The sequence below is a fragment of the Eumetopias jubatus genome, unplaced genomic scaffold (genome assembly GCF_037043125.1).
Source record: "Eumetopias jubatus isolate StellerSeaLion01/CBP00866 unplaced genomic scaffold, mEumJub1_p1.0 scaffold_1, whole genome shotgun sequence".
Classification (NCBI taxonomy): Eukaryota; Metazoa; Chordata; class Mammalia; order Carnivora; family Otariidae; genus Eumetopias; species Eumetopias jubatus.
In genome coordinates this window covers 178,643,342-178,669,348 of record NW_028274807.1, presented here as the reverse complement: position 1 = coordinate 178,669,348, position 26,007 = coordinate 178,643,342, and the positions used below count along the sequence as shown (strand labels likewise).

Here is a 26,007-nt window from a genome sequence, read left to right as displayed (position 1 = left end):
CCTGCAGCAAAAGAACAAGATAGGGAAGTACATTACCACCATTACCTATTCAGCATTGTGCCAGAGGGTGTGGCCAGTACCGGAAAATGAAGAATAAAGAAAAAGAAAGACTATAAAGATTGGAAAAGAAGGGGCGCCTGGGTGGCTCAGTGGGTTAGGCATCTACCTTCAGATCAGGTCATGATCTCAGGGTCCTGGGATCAAGTCCTGCATCGGGCTCCCTGCTCCAAGGGGAGTCTGCTTCTCCCTCTCCCTCTCTCTGTCTCTCATGAATAGATAAATAAAATCTTAAAAAAAAAGAAAGATAAAAAAGATTGGAAAAGAGGAAACCAAACTGTCATGATTTGCACTATTTCCTGTACAGAAAACTGGAGAGCACCTATACATAATAGTTAATAGCACAGTTTAGTGAGGTAGCAGGATACAGAAATCAAGATAAAAATGTGAAATTAACATTTCTGTATGCCTTAAACAGTTTGAAAGTCATTTAAAAAATTATCATTTACAATAGCAATAGAAAATCTAAAGCAATAATCACAAAGATGTACAGAGATTTTAAGGAAAATATGATAAAATTTCACTGAAAGACACCAAAGACAACTTGAATACAGAGTCATACCATATTATAGAAGGAGACTAAATGTTTTGGTCTCCCCAAACAGATTAATGGATTTCAAAGCAATCCCAATCAAAATGTTTTTCATGGAACTTGACAAGCTGATTCTAAGATATAAAGCCACAGTAATTAAGAAGGTATGGTACCCGCACTTGACAGACAAGTCAAGCACTGGAACTGAATAGACAACCCAGAAACAGATCCACATATATATGTAAACTTGATGTACGGCAGAATGAGTGCTGCAGGATGCATGAAGCAAGGATAGACTATTTAATAAATGAAGCTGGAATAAGGTGATCCATATGAGAAAAAATGAAACCGGATCCCGTCTCATAAAACACACCAAAATCAGTTCCACGTGGACTAAAGACTTAGATGCTAGATGCAAACGAATAAAAATTTTAGAAGATACTGCATGAGAATATCTTTATGACATCCACATCATAAAAAAGTTTCTTAAATGAGAAACAAAAAGCCTGCCTCTAAAGGAATATGCTGATAAATTCTACAACATTAAAATTAAAAACTTCTGTTTATGAAGACACTACAAGGAACCTAAAAGATAAACTACAAACCGGGAGAAAATGTTTGCAACATATTTAACCAATAAAGGACTAGTATCCAGAATACCAGAAGAATCCTAAAAATCAAAAAGAAAAAGAGAGCACTAATGAGCAAGAGGCAATACCACAGACTGACGTCTCACAGAAGGAACATGAATGGCTCATAAACACATGAAAAGATGCTCAGCTTCATTAGTTATCAAAAAAATTGAAAATGGAAATGACAAAAGGAACTCTTTCAACACCCTTGCAGATGGTCAAATCTTAAAATCTGAGCAAGTATTGGCATTAAGGTTGAAGTAGGGAAGTTCTCATACACTGCTGGGTGGGTGAATAAATTGAAATAAATTGGTACCACCACTTTGGAAAACAGTTTGACATCACCCAGTCAAGTCTCACCTACAACCATCCACTAAATCCTAGCAATTCCATTCCCAGGTACAGAGGTTACTAAAAAAGTGTACACAACTACACCCCAAAGCATGCACAAAGATGCTCAGAGCAGAGTTTTCCTAACACCTGGAAGGAACCATTCACCAACAAACAATCTAGAGAATAGATAAACAAACTGTAGTGTATCCACACAATGAGAAAGTACACAGTAGGAAAAAAATAAACTATACCACTGTACATCATCATGTATAAATCTAAGAAAAAGAAAAAAACGTTATGTCAAAAAGGCAAGTAATAGAAAAACACACACAGTAGGATTCCATTTACATAGTTGAGAAGCAAGCAAAACTAAAACTAAACTGGGGTGCATCCAGAGATGGTAAAACCTTAAGGAAAAGCAAGGTAAGGATTAACACAAAATTCAGGGTGTGGTTACCAGAGGTGGGGGAGGGGGGAACATGATTGGGATTGGTCTCACAGGAAGCTCTGGGCAACTGGTCAGGTCATCTATTTCTTTTCTTTTCTTTTTTTTTTTAAGCTTATTTATTTTAGGGGCACCTGGGTGGCTCAGTTGGTTAAGCGTCTTCCTTTAGCTCAGGTCATGATCCCAGAGTCCTGGGATCAAGCCCCATGTCAGGCTCCCTGCTCACCGGAGAGTCTGCTTCTCCCTCTCCCTCTGCTTCTCCCCCTGCTTGTGCTCTCTCTGTGTCAAATAAATAAATAGATACTTTTGTGGTTTTTTTTTTTTAGTAATCTCTACACCCAACATGGGACTCAAACTCACAACCTCAAGATCAAGAGTCTCATGCTCCTTTGACTGAGGCAACCAGGCGCCCCCTAGTAATCTATTTCTTAAGGTCAGTGGTGAGTACATGCATGTTCAGTTTCTCATTCTTCTTTAGAGTGCACATATATATTTTATGTGTTCTTGTATTACTTTCTATATCATTAGAAAATATTTTAAGAGGGGCACCTGGGTGGCTCAGTCGTTAAGCGTCTGCCTTCAGCTCAGGTCATGATCCCAGGGTCCTGGGATCAAGTCCCACATCGGGCTCCCTGCTCAGCGGGAAGCCTGCTTCTCCCTCTCCCACTCCCCTGCTTGTGTTCCCTCTCTCGCTGTGTCTCTCTCTGTCAAATAAATAAATAAAATCTTTAAAAAAAAAAAAAAAAGAAAATATTTTAAGAAACTAACTAAACTCTATAAACACACAAAAAGGCACACAAAAGGTAACCTTTGACAGATACCTGAGCCCAATAGTTCCTTTAAATAATGAAGGAAACAAGAGAGACAAAGAAAAAAAACTAACCTTTACTCTGAATTAGTAACTAGTGTACAGATCACCCACAAAGAGGCTAAGTTGTACCCAGAAGAATCTCTCTAAGAAAAGCCCAGAATTTTCTTGAGAATTACCTTATGCTAATTAGGGCTCTTCGTCCATTCAGCTGTGCAGGCCATAAACCCAGGCATCATGCTCCCCATTGTCCTCTCCATTTCTCCCCAGACCCATTCTAGTTCCTCATGTTACTTCCCTGGTCAGGCTACACTCAGGCCCCCAAGCAATTCACACTACTACCCCAGGCATCCTCCCCCACCGTCTGCCCCACATCCCTCTCTGGCTGCCCACTACTCCAAAGATAGAAATTACATTTCCAAACACTACCTAGAAGGGACTGTATGGTCTGGGCCGTGACCTCCCCCACCCCACTTCCCACACACACACCCTTTGTTTTAGCCACCATCTTTTCTTTTGCAGCACTTTCCAAGGTTCTGATTTCACTTTTTGCACAGGTGATTATTTGATTAACAATTCTCTTCCCTTAGACCGTAAGTTCCTCAAGGGCGGGGGCTATGTCTGGTTTTTGCTTACCATCCTAGGCTCAGAATCTTGGCAGGGAATGTTGCACATAGTAGGACCTCATAACTATATGCTGAATGAAAGGACGGAAGAACAGATACACAGGCCTAAAGCAGTCACAACCGCCCTAGCCAGCACTGTAGGATAACAGGATCCCAAAAGATGTGCAACAAAGTAGATTCGTGGCCTCACCTCTCATTCCCAAGCCTCAAGGGGACAGCGCATCTTAGATTGGTAGGGGATTCTTGAAAAAATATGATCTGTGGAACAATGTTACACTCTCCTACACAGAGGATGAGAAGCGTTTGTTTAAAAATAAAAACAAATGTTTTCTTACAAACCTGGAGCAAGACTGTATCTTTCTGATAAAAGGTAAGATAAACCCAGTATTTATCTTCCAAACATTTTAGATTTGGAATTTCACCTGAAATCATGGATTATAATAAAGCTTCTGAAACCTAAGTATGTGTAGTGCTGCTGTGTTCAGAATACAAACTTTGCAACTTCTTCAGTTTTTAAAGCTTGGTTTTTATAATTAATCCAGTATTTAATAGAGTGGAGAGCCTTTGCCAATAGTTCTATTCAGATAGCTTTAGCTTACACAGCTCATAAGTGAAATCCTTTTAACTGCTGTGTCCATTAAAACAAGAATATAAGACATATGCTGACAACTATAATTTTAAACATCAAGTTGAAAATGAAGGCAATTTCTCCCAATAAGAACTAAACCCTTGTTTTCCTGAAGCATTAGGATACTCTAAGGATAGAAATAAAATCTAAATTAGCTGGTGAGCTTACCTGGAATGGCACAAGGGTACTTAATACTACACGTGCAAAGGTGTTTTATTCTTTGCTCCAAAGAGTATCTCTGGGTTCTAGTAGGGTATCAAAATATGACATACCCAAAGAACAACTCTGGGTATTTATGTGGCCTGGGGTTATAGGCAAGAACAAGTCTGGAGAAAATAAGATGATCAGAGCAGACATCACTTTTCACACTGTGCTCTTGTCTTTTAAAGCACACCACAGAATTTTAAATCTGTGATGCAACATATCCACCATAAGACCGACAAAAGTTTAACTAAACAAAGGGCAAATATGTTATAATAGAAGTGTATTCTGTTGCTTGATGTGTTCTTATAAGACTAAGAACACAGGCACGGTAGACTTCTAATGGTGGTCTTTTTTCTGCTGTGTAATTTCATACAAATAATAAAATGGCGCAAGGAAACACTGAAACTCCACATTTGAAAATAATGTAAAATTACCACTTGAGTTAAATGCAAAGTTCATATTTGAGAGATCTCAAACCAGCACTGATGGATTATCTAATTATTCTGTTTATTTCATTTCATTCAGGGCATGAGGGCTTTCTTTTATCATTCCTTTATTTAGTTGAGCCTTGCATGCAGACCACTGATATATGTTTTAATGTGATTGCACCACTTCAGTATATACAGCTTTATATATATGCTGCTTTTTTTCCATTTAGCTTTCCAGTTATGATTTTTCATGATAGTAGACCATCATTAACCCTCCTAGACAGTGGGTTCCTTGATGCAGAAATCTTGACCTTGATCTTACCTCCAGCACAGAATACAATGCCGGCCATAGCCAGGTGCTCAATAAATTTTGGGTTCAATCGGACTCTAAACTCATTTAAAACAAGTGAGCCACAGAGAAGAGAAATATTTATAATTATCAATAATTATATTAAATAATTGATAATTATAAATAAGGTATTGATAATTAATAAAGACGTATAATACTTCAGATAGATGTGGTGTGATCTACAAAACTCTGTTTTCACAGGTGTATCTCCCCATGAAAAAAGGAATAAATCGAATGGCTATACCTGTTTCCTTCAGTCACATCACAGATCATTCAATATGTCTCCTGGTCACGTGCGTAATTTGGGGATGACAGTCTGGAGAACATCTTGGAACTGATGGTTGAAATACCCTCTTCCTTCTCAACCAGCTTACACACTGTCTCCAGACTTGTGGACAATAGGTGGGTACAGATCCTGGGATGGTCAGTTCTTGAGCCTGACTCCTCAGGGAAGGTGCATGGCATTCCCAACACCACACTCTGGGCCAATACTGCACACAGACAAATAGCTGGCATGCAGGAGATCTAAACGTCCATCCACCTGCCCATCCAAACACCCACACACTCTCTCTTACAACCTCCAACTTACTTGGACTTCCACATACGTAAGTAAACCAGCATTAAGTTATAGGTTTCCTTCATCATTTATCCCCATACATAACATCTCTGTAAGTGAGAGCATATATCCTTGTTTTATGCTAGGATATGAAGAACAGAACACACACTGCTGGTCTTACGACAGGTTTAGTATTGTGTAAGGAGAAGGTAAAGCTGCTTCTTTTCATTGAAGCTTTTACCTGAATTAGAAAGGAAATTTTCAGTTCAATGACCATTTACTGAATATCAATAATAAGTGGCATGCATTTGGCTAAGGTGCTGGGGTACCAAGTTGAATATGACCTTTGCCCTTTAGAACATTCACAGTCCGTATTTCTCTGGGCCCTTTGTCCCTGAGTCAGTAATTAACAACCAAAGCACAAAATCATTCCTCATGGAATCATACATCTTGAGAATAAACCTCTATCACACCCCACTCCTAGACACATGATCGTCTGTTTCAAATTTCATTCTTTTTTTTCCTCAAAATGATAGTTGGGTTTTTGTTCTTCACTGTTTTAAATTAACACAAGAATCCCAAAAGCAAAGACTACATAAGGCCCAGTCGTTTTTGCTTAGGGAGATATGTGCTGCCATCCTGACAAAGACTCTGCATTCAGAAGTTAGGCTTCCTTTTCTTCCCTAGGCAAACAGAACAGACAACCGAAGCAGGGAGTGAGCACTTCACATCTGGCATAAACATCTCAAGCTCCAGCACGTGAGTTTCTATGTCTTCAACTCAGTTCAAGCAGATGGCACAGACCAACTCCCAATTGCCTAGGCAAGACAACCCTCTCCCACCATCATTCAGAAGAAACGTATGTGCTTCTCTCTGGAAATGATGATGGTCATTCCTCTAAACTTCGGATCAAGTATCCCATCACTAAAAAATGTTTGGTACCCATCAAACATGAGTTTTGCCAGCAATCCATATGTTAAATATTAATGATCTTAATTTCCTTCTTCTAAAATAAACAGATAGTGCCTATTACAGTCTTCCTCCACTACGAAAAGATGGTTCTCTGTGCTCCATGGGGTAAGTGCACTTCACTTTGGAGGCCAATGCAATAAAAGACTTGGAGAATGAATGTATATATCGAAATCACAATTTTACAACATAACTCTCCAGGAAAAGGAGGTAAGACAAACATAAAATAAAAACAGAAGGGATGCCTGAGTGGCTCAGTGGGTTAAGCGTCTGCATTTAGCTCAGGTCATGCTCCTGGAGTCCCAGATCGAGCCCTGCATCAGGCTCCCTGCTCAGGGGAGAGCCTGCTTCTCCCTTTGCCCCTCACCCCACTTGTGCTCTCTCTCTCACGCTCACTCTTTCTCTCAAAGAAATAAATCTTTTAAAACAATAAAATAAAAACAAAACATGATGTGCTTTATGACAGTACCAATTAATCATTAAGAAAAGCACAGAGCTTCTATAAGGAAAAGACAATACAAATATTTAACAGCTAAGATTTTCTTCAGTTTAAACCTTTCAAAAGGCCACACTAAGTAAAAACACATTTAAAAATGAATCAGAAATTTGTTGATATCCACCCATTTAAAATACAGTCTGTCAAATTCTTTCAACATTCTGTTGATATCTATTTTTTTAAAGATAAAAACCATGTCCTGGAAAGCTGTTTAAATGGAGAATAGTTAGCAAATAATCTGATAAAAGTACCCAAAATAAGTATCACGTATCACTTAAAATCTGGAACCATACCTCAAGCAGGCCCGTTCCCCACCCCAGTCCTGACAATATGCTCTGTAGCTCTATTTATTATTTTCCCAGCTTCTATTTATTCAGAAAAGTAGTCAGAGCAGGAAATGGGACAAGTCAAATGATCACAATCAATCTCATCACCTTCACAACATGCTGTGAGTGTAATTAATCCTCTATTTATTTAGGGGACTTCACACCCCTTACATTAAGGCAGCGACTCCCTGCTGGCTTTGGTGGAGATAATTATGTTATAACAAGGATTGGGTTTCAATCATAATAGGCAAAAGAAAAAGGAAATTGTACTTGAAGTTGACAGTTTTTTTAAAAAGCTTTCTTGTGACTCCATTCAAAGGACGCTCTTGACAAAGCTCTCCTTAAACAGAGCACTTTCCAAGTGCGATAACCACACGTACGCCACATTAATCAACGTAAGCCTCTTCTCTGAATGAGATGTGAAGACAATCCAAGCACTGTGACAATTCTACATGAAGCAGAGAGTACTGGTTTACAAACCAGACTAAATCAAGCCCACCCGAACTCACTTGATCCTGTGAGCATCCTCCAAAGACCTCTGATGGCCTCAGAACAGGCCTCAGAACAAGGAGGTGAAGGAAATACCAATTTGCTCACATGGTAGCTAATTACACGCTGTAAAAAGCCCTGGCTCCAGCAAGCCAAAACCAAGGATTTGAGAAGTCTGGAGCCAAGTATCCAGGACCAAAAATGAGTAAGGACAGAGACAAACCTAATATCACCACCTAGTCACGGCTCTAAAATGGGCTTGACGCAGGCAAACCTCCTTGTACCAATAAATGCTGTGCGTTTTCCAGTTTGGGGCGTGCCTATTTCACCTCTGAAACTCTCCATCTTTTTTTACAACTCACAGGTACACTTTCTCCTCTAATCTCTACCTTAAGAAAATTAATGGGAAAATATAAAGCCTTGCCAACTCTACATTTACACACCTCTATTTTTTTTATTAAAAGATCATAATGATGATGCCCACAGTACATGTACAAGTAAAAATGATGTATGAGCTATGTTACCATATTTCTAAAAATTCTCAAATATGCCAAACCTTTTGTTTTCAAGGTCTGGATTCTTGATGATTCGAGTATCTGTATGTATTAAGCTCCTGAGGTAGCTTTAGCATCTCAGTAATATTTCACTACCTTTCGAAACCTTTTAAGCTCTTGGATAATCAAAACATGAGAGACACTGAATATTCCTGATATGAGTTCCAGTTCTTAGTAAAAACACAACAAAACAAAACATGGTATCCTGGAATAGGAAAAGCCATTAGGTAAAAACTAAGAAAACCTAAATAAACTATGGACTTTCGTTTCTAAGAATGTATCAATAATGGCTCATTAATGGTGACAAATACACCTACCAATGTAAGATGTTAATCACAGGAGAACTGCGTGTGGGTTATTTGGGAACTCTTTATCATATTTATCATTTTTTAGAAATAATAAAACTATCCTAAAATAAAAAGTTTACCTTTAAAAAAACAGGAGAAAAATTACAAATTAGGAAAACATAATAAGCAAAAAAACGCCCAAAACAACAATAAAAACCCCCCACAAAACTTTTAACATTCAGATATAGAATTCTTTTGTTAGTTTTCTCAATACACATAGTTACAGGTAGCATTCATATCTTCACAAAGAGTTATTTTAGCCCGAAATCTGTAGGAACATTCATAATCCTATGATTTATTGGCATATTTCTTGTAAGAGAAGTCTAATGAAGAGCGACAGTCCCCAGTGGGCACTGCTGAACTACTGGTGATAAGGTAAAGAACCATTAAGTAAATCCTTTCTATATGAAACCCCACGGAAGGGATACAAGTGAATGAATATTGGCATGCACTAATCTTTTCTTATGGAGATAAAACCCACTGCCATCCAGGATGAATTTGTGGATTTAATTAAAAATAAACAGTAAAACCAAAGAGCAACTTGACATGCCAGAATAAGCACCTTACCAAGAATGATTTCAATTCAAGAGAGGTTTAACTTGCTTGAAATTATGCACAATTGTTCCCTGAAATTTCTATATGCTAATCATTAGCAGCTAATGTAGCACTTAACATTTTACCATTTATTGCAGAAGTAACTTCCGATACAAAAGTAAAACCACCTAGAGTGAGTGCCTGGTTATCATCTGGTATGCCTGAATTCCACAGAGCCATGAAATCAATTTTCTTATCTTTACTGTAAGTATCAGTGACATGGGTGACGGTGAAGTGTTAGGGTTCTTCCTCAGCTATGGCTCAAAATAGCATCACGGACTTACAGCGGTGTCCTCGTAAGGTGTCTGCATGCCCTACATGCCCCCCTTCTTGAAGAATGCCACTCATTCGTGACAGAGTGGGCCCTGTACAATGTGTGTACCACCCCAGAGAGCATCCCCACCCCTTTCCTACTGTGACCACGGCAACTGGACCAGGAAAAGACATGGCCCCATGGCCGGGCCAATCACATTCGTCCTTCCTCGGAATTGCAAGCAAGGGGATTTCGTCATTTCTTCTCCTGAAACCAGATACATGTGAACTCAGCTGCGGGACAGCCATTCCCCATGTGCATCAAGAGAGAAGAAGAACTTACAGGAACTTACGGGAAGGAGCAACACAAGAGACCACATGTCACCAGACAGTAAGCTGACTGCCGCCCTTCTTCAGGACTTGAGCTCATGAGGCCCAGCTGGACTCCCCACACCTGGCTTCCGGAAGATAACCTGTAGCCTCCTAATTAAACTCCTGTTTTTTACTATAAAAGCCTGAGTCCATTTGTCTTGTATAACCAAATGGAAAAATAAGGATTTCAAATGCAGTCCTCTTACCAAAACACCATGACCCCAAGCTAACTGTGTACTCTCTTATTCATAATAAAGGGACACGACAAGGATAGATAAAACTGACCTAAATGCAAAAAAGCCTCATATCCGTTCTCCCCCTTCCAACACACCATGTCTACAACCAGGAAATCTGTTCATCATGATGCTTCCTGATTATTAGGATTATTATGATATTCATATGTGTAACAGTACTATGCAACCAGATACCATTGTTTATGTTTGGCTATTAATTTATGTCCCTTCTTTGTCCATACTCTCTTCCATACATCTTTTCCAGCTGTGATCCAAATGTTCTTGACTACTTCTTTATGGATATTCCTTAGAGACCTCAAATCGACATTTCTAAAACTCATCGTCCCTCTGTCTTCTCTTCCTACCTACACCCTCTCTCCACTCTTGTTTAATTTCAGCAAGTACACTTCCAACTGGCCCCATTAACTGGCCAAGTAAAATGTGGATCTCCTCTTTGACACTTCCCTTTCTCACTCTCCCCAACATCCCACCATTGCTAAGTTCTGGTTCATCCACCTCTCAGATCTGACCACAGTCTCCTTCCCTGCTCACTCCCCTGGCTCAGGCTATGCCTTCTGCCCACATCACCCGCAAGCTGGTGAGGCTTTCAGTGTTAAGTCTGAGCTCCACCCCACTCAATTCATTCCCTGTAAGGGGATCTGATGGCTCTTCGCAGAATCAGAATCTCATCACATCACCCCCCCCCCCCCCCAGATACTACGTGGCTTAACCTCTTCAGTTGCTCCATACTCTCCCAGGACAAAGTCCAAGCATCTTTAAGTGGCCAAGGCTCCACATGAACACCTTGGCCTCATTTCTTTCTTCCATGCCTATACCTATGATCCATCCATCCTGAGCTTTTGAGCTCTTTAAAAGAACTCTCTACAAGAACCTACTGTGAAATACTCTTCGCCCCTTGCTCCTCATCTCCATCTGACCTACTCTTACTCATCTTTCGATTCTCAGCTTCAAACTGTTCCTTCCAGAAGCTGTTTCCTCTACCCCAAGGCTAGACATGTGGCTTCCTCAGTGCTTCCACAGCATCCACGCTTCCCTACCGTAGCCGCTCGCAGGCTACAGGACTGCGCTCCGCTCCCATCTGTACTCCCCACCGCAAGAGCAGTTGTAACATGGCGTGTCTCTCATCCACCCGAGCATCCCCATCGTCAACCTCAGTACGTAGCATATATAGTAGGGCTCCATAATCAGCAGTTGAAAAAATAAATAATTCTCCTTTTACACTCAATGCTGATGTTCTACCTTGGCATTTGAGTTACCCCCACACCCATGACTTTTGGCAGATAAATCAAGAACAAGAGAGGGCCCAATCGAAGAGATTTATGCTATTTCCAGGCGCATAACCCTATCCCCTACCAAAGCACATACACAGAGGAAGCAACGGAAACAGTATAAAGCAATGATTAAGGTCCTAAGTTTTCTAGAACTTTAAGATTACAGTGCTGAAATAGCTTTATGTTCACTCACAACTGAGGACACTAAGGTGCAGGATTTATCAAATGAGCCAGAATTATTCAGTGACAGAATGATTTCCCTCCACAGACTTTGCACCTTTGAGTCCAAAGGACACCAATAAGATTTGGTGGAGCAAAGTATGCTAAAAAGCAGTGAAAATAATAAATGCACCAAATGTATTTGTCAGGGTAAACTATCAGTTCAATGTAAAATGGCTCAGCACATCAAAGACATGTTTTTTTCCCCATAACCAACTACCTTAAAAAAACTATATTAGAGAGAAAAGGTGTGATTTAACACCCTCATGACTAGCTCAAACTTAAGACTAAAGACAGCCAGGATTTTAGATTTTAATTTCATTTTTTTTTTAAAAAAAGAAACCACCAAAATTTTTCCCATGTAGCTAACACAAAATAATACCCAATTTGATCTCTTATGTTTCAATATACACCGTGCATTAAAACCATAAAGTATCAAATTTTCTTCAGTGGGCATATACTTCTTTTATAATGAGAAAAAAATTAGTTTTTAAAAAAACACCATGCTATAGATATTGTTATAAACGAAAATGATTTATAGGGTACTACTATTAGGATAAGACAAGTTACAAAATGATAAGTGCAGTATTATTTTCACTGGTTTAAAAAATGCACTGGAAAATAAGTAGAGGAAATATTAAAATACTAATGCTGGCTGCATTAAAGTGATGAAGTGACCTGCTAAAGTCTTATGGCCAATGAGAGGAAAAACTGGAACATATATTACAGCTCATGCTTTTCTCTTCCCACTTACATAAAAGGGTATGAACTTTCAGAGGGTTAGAACTATCCCTGCTACTGATAAATGCAGCTCACCAGGAAAATCAGGGAAGGGTAAAATCTGAATGTAACTGAAAATGTCAATTAAAATAAGAGGAAAAAAAAAGTAAGAGCCAATGCATAGTTTTTAAAGTTTATGCTTTTTTTTTTTAATGATGAAAAATGCTCTTTTAATTGGCTGTACTAGGTACCTTTCAATTTAATGAAAACTGTGCTCCTAAGGGACTGTGATGGGCCCCAAACAAGTGCTCATTCACAGGGACTTTAAAATTTTAGAGGGGGAAAGATACAAGCACTTAAATTACTACAAAATGGGGGCGCCTGGGTGGCTCCGTCGTTAAGCGTCTGCCTTCGGCTTAGGTCATGATCCCAGGGTCCTGGGATCGAGCCCCACATCGGGCTCCCTGCTCCGCAGGGAGTCTGTTTCTCCCTCTCCCACTCCCCCTGCTTGTGTTCCCTCTCTCGCTGTGTCTCTCTCTGTCAAATAAAAAAAAAAAAAATTACTACAAAATGAGGCAGGCATGAGATGTGCTCATACATTCTAAACCAAGTGCTATGGGAGCATCCAGGAGGAAGACAAGTGAGTCATTAATTCCTCCTTCTATAGAAAAAGCTCCCTAAAGGGACGGCTTTTTTCTTCTGTTTTTTGGTGTTTTTTCCCACATGCCAGGGGTAAAGAAAACTGGTTGTCTAGGTGGCCTATCTGGGAAAACATAAAATCCAGACCCAGAAAACCCTGAGACTATCAGACACCTATCTCTTAGGGGCTGCATGACCTCAAGCAAATCACTTCTTCATGCTGCCACTCAGGGAGCATCTGTAGCCGTGACCACCACACTCGAAATTTCCAGGGAAGCTTGCGGTGAAGGATGGCAGGGAGCATTTTTTTTTTTTAATAAATTTTTTTATTTTAGTCACCATACAGGACCTCATTAGTTTTTGATGTAGTGTTCCATGATTCATTGTTTGCATATAATACCCAGTGCTCCATGCAATACATGCCCTCCTTAATACCCATCACCGGGCTCCAGAAAAATAATTTGCTGTCTGTCACTCAGAATAAGAACACAGGACCTTCCGTTTTGAAAATCTGTGAGTATACTCTATGAGACACAGATATCACAAGGAAAAATAACTACACAGTATAGAGCACAACTTAGGATTTAACTGTTGACCGAACTCCAATAATTCAATGTAAGAATGACTTTGCTACCCACATTCCAGCAAGTTTTTGCCAAAGTGAGTGTCTGACTGCAAAAATGAAATGCTGTTCTTTGTGCTCATTATAATTTAGCACTTCTCTGCTATTTTAAATACAATTTCAGTCTTTATTATTATTATAACCAAAAACATCAAATAGGGATTAAGGAAAATACAGAACTATTTTAAAATATTAAAATAAGGAGCTAGATTTCACTGGTAAACTAACTATATGGGAAAGAAAGAAACCAGAAGGTAAAAGGTGAAGAAGAAATTCGTTATGAAAATCATGAACGTTCACTGCAGTATAATTAATTTAGAGCCAAGACAGTTCACAGTAAAAATGATATTAGAAAGCTCAATTTTGTGTTTGAAAAATTAAGGATTAAATTAGAAAATTTAATAAAAATCAGGTAAATGAACAAATGTGTTATTTCAAGGGAGAAAAAAATAGGCTCAACTAGAGTTAAAATATAAGATACAAAGTGAGGGGTGCCTGGGTGGCTCAGGTCATGATCCCAGGGTCCTGGGATGGAGCCCCACATCAGGCTTCCTGCTCAGCGGGAAGCCTGCTTCTCCCTCTCCCACTCCCCCTGCTTGTGTTCCTTCTCTCACTGTCTCTCTCTCTGTCAAATAAATAAATAAAAATCTTTAAAAAAAAAAATAAGATACAAAGTGAAAACAAGAGAGCCTATTAAGTTGAAAAAATTCTTCCAAAGTAATCTGAAGAGTTCCTGCTGGTTTCCCTCTCCTGTCTCGCTTCCCAATACATTGTATCTCTTTGAAAAAATTACCGTTATCATAACAATTATTAGGGACCTAAGAATTTCATCTCATTTCCTGCAACTTAAAACCAAGGGAAAAGGATTTTTTTTTTTTAAGCGCAAGGAGGTGTGCTAATCCCCACACGGACATGAGGGCACACACCCTTCCACTTTAATGAAACACGATCTCCTCTCCAGTTAATAAGGAATGCCACAGAGAAAAGAGGCGCTCATAGAAATGGGATCCTCACACAAACCTCAATGCTCATTACATGTTTATAAAATCCTCACCCTGAAGGGAACAAGAAAAACCTAAACCCATACAAACAGACTATTTCAATTTAATTTTATTATGAAAACAACAGGAAGTGGCAGCAGGGTACTTGATAAGCTCAATTAGCAGGAGGATGAAATGAAGTGATGACATGCCATGATGACCTCAGGGGTTAAAGATGCAATTTTCCATCTGGAGAAACCGAGATTTCCGCCACAAACACTGCCGCCACCTGCTGTACGGTAGTAGGCCTTATGAGAGCAGACCATCGGTTTCTCCTTACAACACACAGAGCCTCGAGTTTTGTCTTATTTCACTCTGCATATAATTGCTTCCCCATGAACAGAAGCCAAAAATAAATTCTATATAGTGGCTCACTCGGAACAGGCACTAAAGGTATACTAAAGCACTCACTGACCAATCACAGTGATGGGACAACTATCATGATTGTTTTTCTTCTAAGTCAGAATGATACTGCAGGGGCGCCTGGGTGGCTCAGTCCATTACACATCTGCCTTCTGCTCAGGTCATGATCCCAGGGTCCTGGGATCGAGCCCCACATCGGGCTCCCTGCTCCACGGGAGGCCTGCTTCTCCCTCTCCCACTCCCCCTGCTTGTGTTCCCTCTCTAGCTGTCTCTCTCTCTCTCAAATAAATAAAATCTTAAAAAAAAAAAAAAGAATGATATTGGGCCATCATTTTCCAGAGACCTAAGAAGCCCTCCCATCAAGAGCTCTATTTGTGTGCTCTCAATTAATTATCTTCTGCTACTGAAATGGATAATTTGGGTATAGCTGTTGAACCTCTTCACAAAATAAAAGTTCATTGCTTTTTTAAACTTCATAGGGTTACCCGAGGGAGGCAATGGTAAACACTTTGGGCAAATCTTATATATACCACGTTGGTGAGCGTTCGGTCCCTTAGATGCATGTGTTAGTTACCAAGAATCATGTTATGAAGCTTTGAAGGTTGTCTTTTTTATACTCTGAAGAATGGATTCTGTAAGAAGTGCTTAGCCAATGGGATGATAGCTGATTAGGTCTGTGCCCCGTCATGTTTACACAGGTGCCCAGTATGCACACACACTCACTCACTTACACCCTCCAATGTAAGTAATCTGCAGACACAAGTTTGGATACTCAAGGATGAAACTTTGAGATTTTATATTGGACAGTCAATAACATAGCAATGAACACTCACAACTGTCTGTCTGCATGCCTATTTTCTAGGCTAGAACCATGCTTCCCAGTAAAATGAACTTTTCACCATCTGCACCTCCTCCCGAAGCAAATTTGCCAAGCTCCCCATGTTGATCTTCTTTAAAGCGTTTGGTAGCTAGATGGGGTTTCTTTTTCATTACAACTTACCTCACAGGCTATTTCATTTGCTTCCTCCCAAGTCAGGAGGCATTCCAGAAATGGGAGCATGTAAAATTCATAAGTAACTCAAAACTTACTTGGCTTTCTGAATCCACACACAGTAGTCTGAGATGTAGAGATCATTCAGAATATAAGCGGGGTCATTTTCCTGAAAAATTTTGTGAACATCCAGTAGGCACCTTAAAACTGCACTTTTACCTAAAGGAAATTTTTAAAAAAATCAAATCATTCTTAAGAAAAACACATCTGCTTATCTTAAACTGAGAAATTCAGATACTGCGAGGTAATATATTTATAGCAGTTCAGAATCTTAACCATGTTTTTAGAATATTTTTAACATTCCTTTATTGCATGAAATCTTATCAGTACTATAAAGCCCAAAGCTCTTTCTTTCTTTCATTAAGAATTATGAGTAAACTGGGGCGCCTGGGTGGCTCAGTCAGTTAAGCGGCTGCCTTCGGCTCAGGTCATGATCCCAAGGTCCTGGGATCGAGCCCTGCATCGGGCTCCCTGCTCCGTAGGAAGCCTGCTTCTCCCTCTCCCACTCCCCCTGCTTATGTTCCTTCTCTGGCTGTGTCTCTCTGTCAAATAAATAAAATCTTTAAAAAAAAAAAAGAATTATGAGTAAACCTTATGCTCTATTTCTATATCTGATTAATTGTGGTTACTATAAAAACACTATGAAACACAACTAAGTACATTAAGCAAAAAAGAGGAAAGTTTTCCTCACTAAATGAATATTTAAATGCACCACAGAATTATAAAATATTCTTCTAATTCAAGCTTTCAAAACACCATGAAAAATTATATTCTGTTTTTTAAACTTTTTTATTCTTTATGTCAACATTTTTTCTTAAGGAATTATCTGGTACTAACAAGTTCTTGCACCTTAAAGAACTGAAGAAAACAGACTGAAAACTAAAATATCACAGCACTCATTCAAAAATAAGCTGACAAAATCACTTGGAAAAAAGCCATCAAGTACTAAAATCTTGTTCAATCTAATTACTTCCGCCTGGTTGTTAAATGAACCTAATTTTAATCCCAAAGAAAGCCTACAAAAGGAACCTTTCTCAACAACAATTCCCTAGGTGTCCCAAACTTCATGACATTCCCTGAAATGTATTGACTATAAGGCAAATTACTAAATCTATAGTAGCACCACTCCCTTTGATCAGTAAAACATAGCATTTTCAGGTTAACAGTTTCATTCTTATCTTCACAGTCCCAAAACATAAAAATACTGTAAATGGATTTCGTAAAGATATTGGATGTGCTTTTATCGACATTTCCCTCTTGACTTTTAGACAGGATAAAAGAATCATGAGCTAGCTAATGACATCTCAAGGTGCCAAAATTATTGCCACTAAAATTTTAACACAATTAACACTAGAAAATACATTTCAAAAGAGCAGGGACTTCTGTTTTAGTGATTTTTTTTAAAGATTTTATTTATTTATTTGAGAGAGAAGAGCACAGAGGGAGAGTGAGAGGGAGAAGCAGACTCCCCGCTGAGCAGACAGCCTGACACTGGATTTGATCCCAGGACCCTGAGATCATGACCTGAGCCAAAGGCAGACGCTTAACTGACTGAGCCACCCAGGTGCCCCATGTTTTATTTAGTGATTAATCCCCACTACCTAGAACAGAACCTTGCAGCATCAGATTTTCAATTTCAATATTTTAAGAATGAATGAATGAGTGAATGAATGAATGACACAGTGATCGCCTGCCTTACACCCTCGCAATTTCTCTCATCCCAGGGCCTCATACTGCAGCCCTGAGGATTCTTCCTGGAAATGCCCCTAGCAGCTGCCCTTTCCCCACCACTCCTGGTATCCTCACCTGTACTCTCATCGTCTCACACCTGCATTATAAGATCTTCCTCCTCCCTCACATTGCAGACTCTCTCCTAGTCCTCTGACACACTTCTCCATGCACTCCTTTCCTCAAGTCCCTGGCCCTGCACATGCTTTCAAGGTCCTCTGCTCAAATGGCTCCCACACCCGGATTGCCTTTTTTTCTCCACTCCACTTAATGGCATCTTAGCCTGCCTTCATGGTCTAGCCTAAGACTTCACCCTTCAGGAAGCCTGGGCTCACCTCCTCGTCTTTGGAGCTCTTTACTGAACGCTGCAAAGGAACGTGGAAAGGAAACAGTTGGTCGTCCCCAGAACCTTCCCTGCTCATTTCACAGAGGCAGAACCTGAGATTCAAGGTCGTAAGATACTCACAGGATCCAAATTCTGCACCAACTGGCTTGTGGCTAGCCACTGTACTACATTACCCACACGTTCTTGGCCCATTCTGTCGCCAACACATTTTATTATTCTGGAGTTAGAAATTAAGTTCAAAGCAGGGGCCAAGCTTTTTCAAAAGTTTTAACTATGTGGCTTCCTCACATGCAGATGGGAAGAATGCCAATAAAAACCCCATTGCTCAATTGGTTAAGAGAAACAAATACTTAGAAGGCCTAAAACTACATTTGGTTAAGTCAAGACCAGACCTGTGACTATTAGAGTGGCCCGGGTTAACTATATCAAATGACTAGTGTGGACCCCCCACGGCAAGACTGTTTTCATTACAAAGTATGTAATGTTGAAGGCAGAGTCTGATGACAGGAGGCAGGAAATACAATCAAAACTCACAGAAGTGATGAAACCAAGTTAGCCATGTTATCTCAAGAGAAAAAAATCAACAGAGAACTAACTAATGTGTAAGAATTTCTTGAACAGTTTTAATTGCCACAGAGAAGAAAATGTCAGGGCAAGCATATGCCAATTTCTTACTTTCTCTCTCTCTCTCTCTCTCTCTTTTTTGGAGGGACAGGGTCCAGGGAGAAGGAGTTTACTTTTATAACTACCAACTTAAAGTTTTAAAAGTTAATCATAGGTCTTTACAAAACAAACAACAAAAAACAAGCAAAAGGAAAAAAACACAAAAAACTATTTACTTGAAACTTACACAAGCCCCTCTATAGCGCGACACTCCAGAATCCTACCCTCGAGGTCCCCATACCCGACTAATATAAGCCAGTTAACAGAAAATGCAGGATTTGGAGCAAGACCTCACAGCAAATGAGTGAGTGAAGAAAAAAGGGGCAATATGCTGGCTTGAAGGATGGTGGGAAAAGGAGACTTTAAATGGGGTGGGTTCAGGGAACAACAGGAAAAGATCGTTTGGTTGGAGCAGGTGGTTCAAGCAGGGGACTGGGGAGGAGTAAGCAGGTGAGCTGGGAGGGAGTCAGAGAGTGTCACGGGCTGGGGAGACAGGTGTAAGCAGGACGAGGTATGAAGGCCTAAAAGCAGTTGTCAACAGCAGGGATAAGAGGCCCAACTCCAGGGATATTTATTAAGAAGGGTATGGAAGTAAGGTCACATGTTTAATGGAATCCAAGGCAATCATTACCCTAATGAAATTATACAGCTTCCTTTAGCAGACATGCCTCAAGTAAGGTTGTCCCCTTGCTAAGGACCACAGGCAAATTCACATCTTCACTACCTCCAAAGAATAATAATATAAGAAATGTCAAAAATAACTTTTTTTAATTTAAAGAAAAGTTACACTGTATTTGTACATTTTGACTCCTATTTTTTTTAAAAAGACAAATACACATAGGAAAAAACCTTAAGTATATTTACACCCAAAGGGTATTAACGTGTGTCTCTGCATTCACTGAAAAAGTATCTAAGTGCCTGACGTGTGCCCAGCACTGTTTTACATGCAGGCCTACAGTGGCTTACTCTTCTTTGTACTTGCCCCTCTTTTCAAGATTCCCCCACAATAAACATTTATTTGTTTAACAAAAAGTGAGACACACTCAGCTACACAGCCAACCCCTGAAATATTGGCAAAGAATGCTAAAAAATTTTAATTCATATTTAAATTTTCTGTAAATTGTAATTTTGAACAACTGAGAAGCAATATTTAGATCAGGTAATTTTAGAAAATCACATGCAAAGCAGTTTTGAAAGGGAAAGTTGCGCGCTCTTGGAAAGCTATGTTTTCACCGTATGTCTCATTCAAACTATTTTCACAGTATGCTATGTGACAAAAAAGGTAAAAGATAACTCAGCCACTGGCAGTTGACAATCTAGAACAATGTAAGTACATTTAAATCATCCTTTCCCCAGCAATGTGGATTGTTACCCCAAGGTCATACTTGGGTCTCTTTTGTTCCCACTACATAACCGTAGACGATTATAGCCGCACAGCCAGGAGACTTGTGCAGCACGCATGTTTTTTTACTCTCTTTTGTACTGACTGCTCTTTCTCTCAGGTTGTTAACCACTTCTCTAACAGCTATCAGCAAAGAAAAAAAAACTGGCCTTGCTCCAAGCTGTCACGCAGCCAGTGGCCAGAAGCCTTCAGGGACTCAAAGCACCTGGCTCCTAGGGGGCTTTACCCAGTTGTGGGCTCGGCACATAGCATACAGGTATAAAAAGCTGCTCAGGCCTAAATCTGAGGATATTTTTCCTGCTCAAAGGCACTGGAGGAAAGTGACCACTTTCAGCCAGTTCACCGCCTGGTCCAAAGCAGGAAAAAAGAAGGTGCCTTGCACAGTAACCACGATAACTGTTTTCACTACAGCAATGCACCAACAGGCCTCTCCAAGATGTTACGTCTCCAGAGTTAGGGATCCTCCAGATCGACACGGTCTTTACTTAAGCCAACCGTAACCATGGAAGAAAGGCTTCTGGGACCCAGATCTCTTGTTCACTCGTGAAGGCAGTTTAAAATTAGTATCCTGGTATTTTATAAATGACAAGTGCCATGAATGTTTTACCTCAGGGAAAATGACTGTACAATAACAACACAGAGAAACATAATGACAACATAAAGAAAAATATGCATGCCAGTATCAAGCAGGTGGGCAGTAAACAGTACTTAACACATTTTCTGGCTACCCCCTTCACCAGCTTTTCTTTAAAGAGAAGGCAAACTGGGGCACCCGGGTGGCTCACTTGGTTAAGCGTCTGACTTCTGATCTCAGCTCAGGTCTTGATCTCAGGGTTGTGAGTTCAAGCCCCATGTTTGGTGCCACGCTGGGCGTGGAGCCCACTTAAAAAAAGAGAGAGAGAGAAGGTAAACTAAGAGCAGTGTTTTCCTGTTCTGTACAGATGTGGCATTTTAGGCTAATAGATCTCAAAACAGAGACAAGATTGAGCTATTTTAAATCGGAATCCACTGGCTATTTGATATTTTCCTGTAGCAGATCAGGTTTGGCAACGTCTGACAGACAGACCAGCTCATGGTTGGAAGCACTTAAGAGATGATCAGAATAGTGGATTTTTTTTTTTTTTTGCTGGCTTTCAGCCAGCGAAAGAAAGATAATATAAATTGCTAACTCTACATAATAAAAGCTAAATTTCTTTTCAACTCCTGATACATTATAGCTGCTATGTGGCTGTGGTTTTCTGGGTATCTAGTTCTACCCTTTAAAGTTTTGAGCTAGTAAGACAAGCAGCCAAAAAGAGTAAAGGAAAAAGAAGTGGTTATTTAGAATACCTGAAGGAAGGCACTGCTTGGTCTTTATTTATAAAAATCAACTAAAAATAAAAGCCAACACTGCTATCGTTTTAAGATGATAGATATCGTTAGATTCCTGGGATTTTTATGAGACCACATTATCAGAAGGAATTACTTCTAACATTAATTTTCATAGATTATTAACCATAAAAACACATGATAGGATAACTGTGTCAAATTAATCAAAATTAAGAGAATCGAAGCGTGGTAATTTGCTTCAATGCCAGGCCCTGTTAGGAAGTAGCTTGAAGTCAAGTTCCTAACAATTAACACAAACATACGTTAAATTCAGCTTTATGAATGCTTCTCAAACCATTTCACTGTTTTATCCTAAAATTCCTCATATGGTTGTTTAGGCTCTTACATTTCAGAGCTGTAATAAGAAACAAATAGGAAGCAATAAGAGTTACTATTTTGAGCACAAATTTATGATCCTGTATTGATTTTTAAAACATTTTTAGTTATAAATACATATATTATTATTATAGCCACAAACAAAAGTAACACAAAGCAAACATATACTTTGTAGATGTTCCCTTTGCCTGGAATGCATAACTCCAAGTCCAACCCTAATTCACCATCAAGTCTCAAATCAGGCAGTACTGCTTCTAGAAATGGGGTCCCAACTCTCCCTCCAGCTGATCTGGACTCTTTCATAATGCCTGGCACACCCTAATATGGGAGTTAGGAGCTACCCACTTGCTCTGCACCGAGTACTTTACACACATTAAATCATTTAACCCCACTAATTAGGTACTTCCTTGCTCATTTCATAAATGAGAAAAGAGACTCAAGGATATGGAGTTGGCCAAGATTGCAGTTATGAAGCAACAGTCAGGGCTTGAAAGTAAGTCCATCTGCCTCCCAGCCACTATGCAATAAATACTGTGTCAATATTTATCACCTGGACAGGAAAAGAACATGGCAGCTCTTCACTTTTCTTCCCTCATCTAGAACAATGTCTAACAAACCGTAGGATCCTGTTCAATAAGGCTGGTTGTTAATATAGTCTGGAGTACATAAAGCCTAAGTTCAGAAACACTTGGTCAAACTCCTCAGTTAGTGTCTAGTTATAATACCTGTGTGATCTATAGATTTACTTTGTGCCATGACAAATGTGGAATATCCAATTTGTTCGTGCCTTCCCTTATTATGTCTATTCCCTGACACGAAAGAATGTAACTCTGCCAATTTTCTTATATCACTACACCATCAAAAGGTCAAATAATGGATTTAACCCAAGGCTGCCTTTTGCCTTTTCTGCTCTAACAATTCCTGCAAGGTTTGCTGGTTTAGAAGGACAGCCTTGACATTAACTCCATTTGCCTTAAAGTCACCAAAGTGGTGGTTGCTTCAGTCTAGAAGCAACCAAATTCAAGACGGAACATTAAAAAAAAAAAAAAACCCCACCTATATAGTAAACACAAAGGTAGAAGGTTAAGAAGCTGAAGATTCAAGGAAAAACGCTCTGGATACAGTTGCAATCTAAACCTAGATTAAAAAAAAGAAAAAAAAAACAAGGGGCACCTTGGTGACTCAGTCGGTTAAGCACCCAACTCTTGATCTCAGGTCAGGTCTTGATCTGAAGGTTGTAAATTCAAGCCCCGAATTGAGCTCTATGCTGGGTATGGAGCCTACTTTTAAAAATAATAAATAAATAATAAATAATTAATTAAAATAGTGTTTACAACTTTGTAATTCTGCAGGTAAAATTTTACTTTAACTGTTCCTCCTTATGAATACAGAATGTATCTCAATACCTGGTAGCTCAACTTCAAATAAATTCATCTTGATGTTGTTTTAATTAAAACTACGAGACTGTTTTTCAATAGATATTACTTAATATTCAGTTCTGACTCTTTCTTTGGATTTAGTTTAGTTTCAAACTGGGAAAACTAAAATTGTACATGAAGTCAGAAAGAAGAAATATATAGGAAGAAAGACAACTGGATCCCTCAAATGGCTCATAAAAGGAAAAAACCAACCTAGTCCTACCAGCCTTTATGAGCTCCTTCTGGCGCTTTGATATACTGATGAGTATGTCAAGGGAGAAAGAACTAGCCCTTTTAAAACCCTCCCTGTATTACAGTGAGTGTATGTTCACTGCCAAATGATGTGCACATTGATAAAACAGAGTTACGCTTCTTTACATTTTAATCAATGTACAGTAAATATAATTTAGTAAAAATGACTAGGCATCCATATCTACATGGAAGTTTATTGCGCATTAAAAGGTTACATGAAAATTTTGACTATGGAATTAAGATTTTAGAATTCTGGTCCCAAATTATAAAAGGCTAAAGAAAGATCATTAAAAAGCCACATATACATAATTTTTATGCAGTTCTAGCTAATGTCTCTGCAATGTAAAAATGGTAACAATTATAACTGTTCTATGTAGAACAGTTACGCAGCCCATGGTCGGTCGCGGGGGTCGGTCATGGGGGCTGTGGGTCCCCTTGCTCCTGGTGTTTGATCCTTAATCTGAATCTGTTTCCACATGTCAACAGAGGAGGGAGACTTCTTAAGAACTGCTGTGGGAAGGAAATGAGACAATGACCATGCAACACTTTACAGATGACAAGGGAAGAAGGACAACAGGTCAGATGGGATTGAGGGCCCCACCTGCTTCTCCCTCGCTACCTGAGAAGCATCTGCCCCCATATTCCTTCCTCCTCCACGTCACTGCAGGCACTCCAGTTCAGACCCTATTAACTGCCCCTAAACTACTTGGCTTCAGGTAAGAATCGTGGTCTCCTCTCTTGTCTGTACCACTAATCTCACCCCCTTCGATGACTGGATCCTCGGTGTTACTGCTGGATGAATCCGACTTTGTGAGCCTGTCACAGACCAACACCACCACTCTGCAGTGGTACCTCAGTGAGTAAGGCCCAGTCTCTTCAGCAAGGCACTGCAGACTATCCACAATCCTGGCGCAACACACCATTCACACCTCTTCCCCACAACTCCCCTTCACAACCCAAGCCTCCAGACAAACTAGAATACTGGCCATTTCTTGGACCTAACTCTTATTTTCCTCTACCTGCTTTTCCTTACCTTCTACTTTCTCAGGGAATACCTTCCTTCATTTCCTTTGTAAATCCCACACATTCTTTAAGTAATAACTACCACTAAGCCTCCCTCATTAGACCTATGCTGTTTGCTTCTTCCTTATCAAGCCCTCACTTCTATTCAAAAGCCCTCTACTGGGGTCACAGTTTCCTAGAATCCTGTGATTCATCCCCTCTATCCTGACCAGGTTCTGGCTGACAAGAGCAACACAAAGTGGAAAGAAAAGTAAGGGTTCTACCTTGTTTTTGTTTTTTGTTTTTTAAGGTTTCCGGGCATAGTTACTTAGGTAATGCAAGCTATGTCCTACCTCCTTCTGCAATCTACTCCTGAAACATACAAGGTTGAGACTCAGCCTCAAACTGGGACTGAAAGAGCAGGGGTTTGGTGCAAGCTCTCAATGCAGCTGGAAACTGGCAGGGGCAAGAGGGTGTGAGAAAAACAGGTCAGCACTGGGAATGCTTGGAGTCGGAATGAAAAACCTAGGACCCACACAGGTGGACCTGGGCACTCAGTCATGCAATGGCTCTGAGGCTATTATTTAGAACCTCTACTTCATCATTAATACTTTCACTTTTGAAAAATATTATCTTAAAGATCATTGCTTTCTAATTCTTTTTAAGTCCCCCAAACTGGCAATGCTACAGATCCACATGGCAACAACAGGCTACAAATGGGGCATGTATGTTGCCATCTCACACAGGCCTCATTACTCCCGACTGTCTTAAACCCTGCCATTGTCACTCACTCACCCGTCTGGAAAAGCAGGCATCTCAATTCACTTCCCCTAATGTTGAGGGACCTACTCTTATGGGAACTAGCTAGATCAGCTACATCTCACCCTATGCGCAGGAGAGGAAAAGCTGAAATGATCCCCTTCAACACTGGCCAGTATTTGGGATGGAAGGCGGCCAAAGACCTCTGCTCACTCGTGAAAGTTTCCCTTTCAACCCTCTAGATACATGTATCTAGAGCAAGGGTAGGATCATTTTTTCTGTAAAGACTCAGAGAGTAAATATTTAGGCTCTGCAGGCCACATAATGTTTCAACTGCTCAACTCTGCCATCATATCCCAAAAGTAGCCATAAACAACATGTAAGTGAACTAGCATGAATGTATTCCAATAAAGCTTTATTTATGGGCATTAAAATTTGAATTTCATATAATTGACATTGTGTCATCAAACACTATTTTTGATTTTTTTGTTCAACATTTAAAGATGTAAAAAGCATTTTTGGCTCATAGGTCATACAAGATGCATTTAGATTTGGCC

At 39.7% G+C, this 26,007-nt stretch overlaps 1 protein-coding gene across 1 annotated transcript in view; it reads right to left on the bottom strand.

The window, feature by feature from the left end:
* SHQ1 (SHQ1, H/ACA ribonucleoprotein assembly factor) overlaps positions 1–26,007 on the bottom strand; it is a 95,743-nt gene that overhangs the window by 25,387 nt on the left and 44,349 nt on the right. The window contains exon 10 of the mRNA XM_028101846.2: positions 16,215–16,335. Coding sequence (XP_027957647.1) covers positions 16,215–16,335 — 121 coding nt within the window. The remainder of the gene's footprint in view (positions 1–16,214; positions 16,336–26,007) is intronic.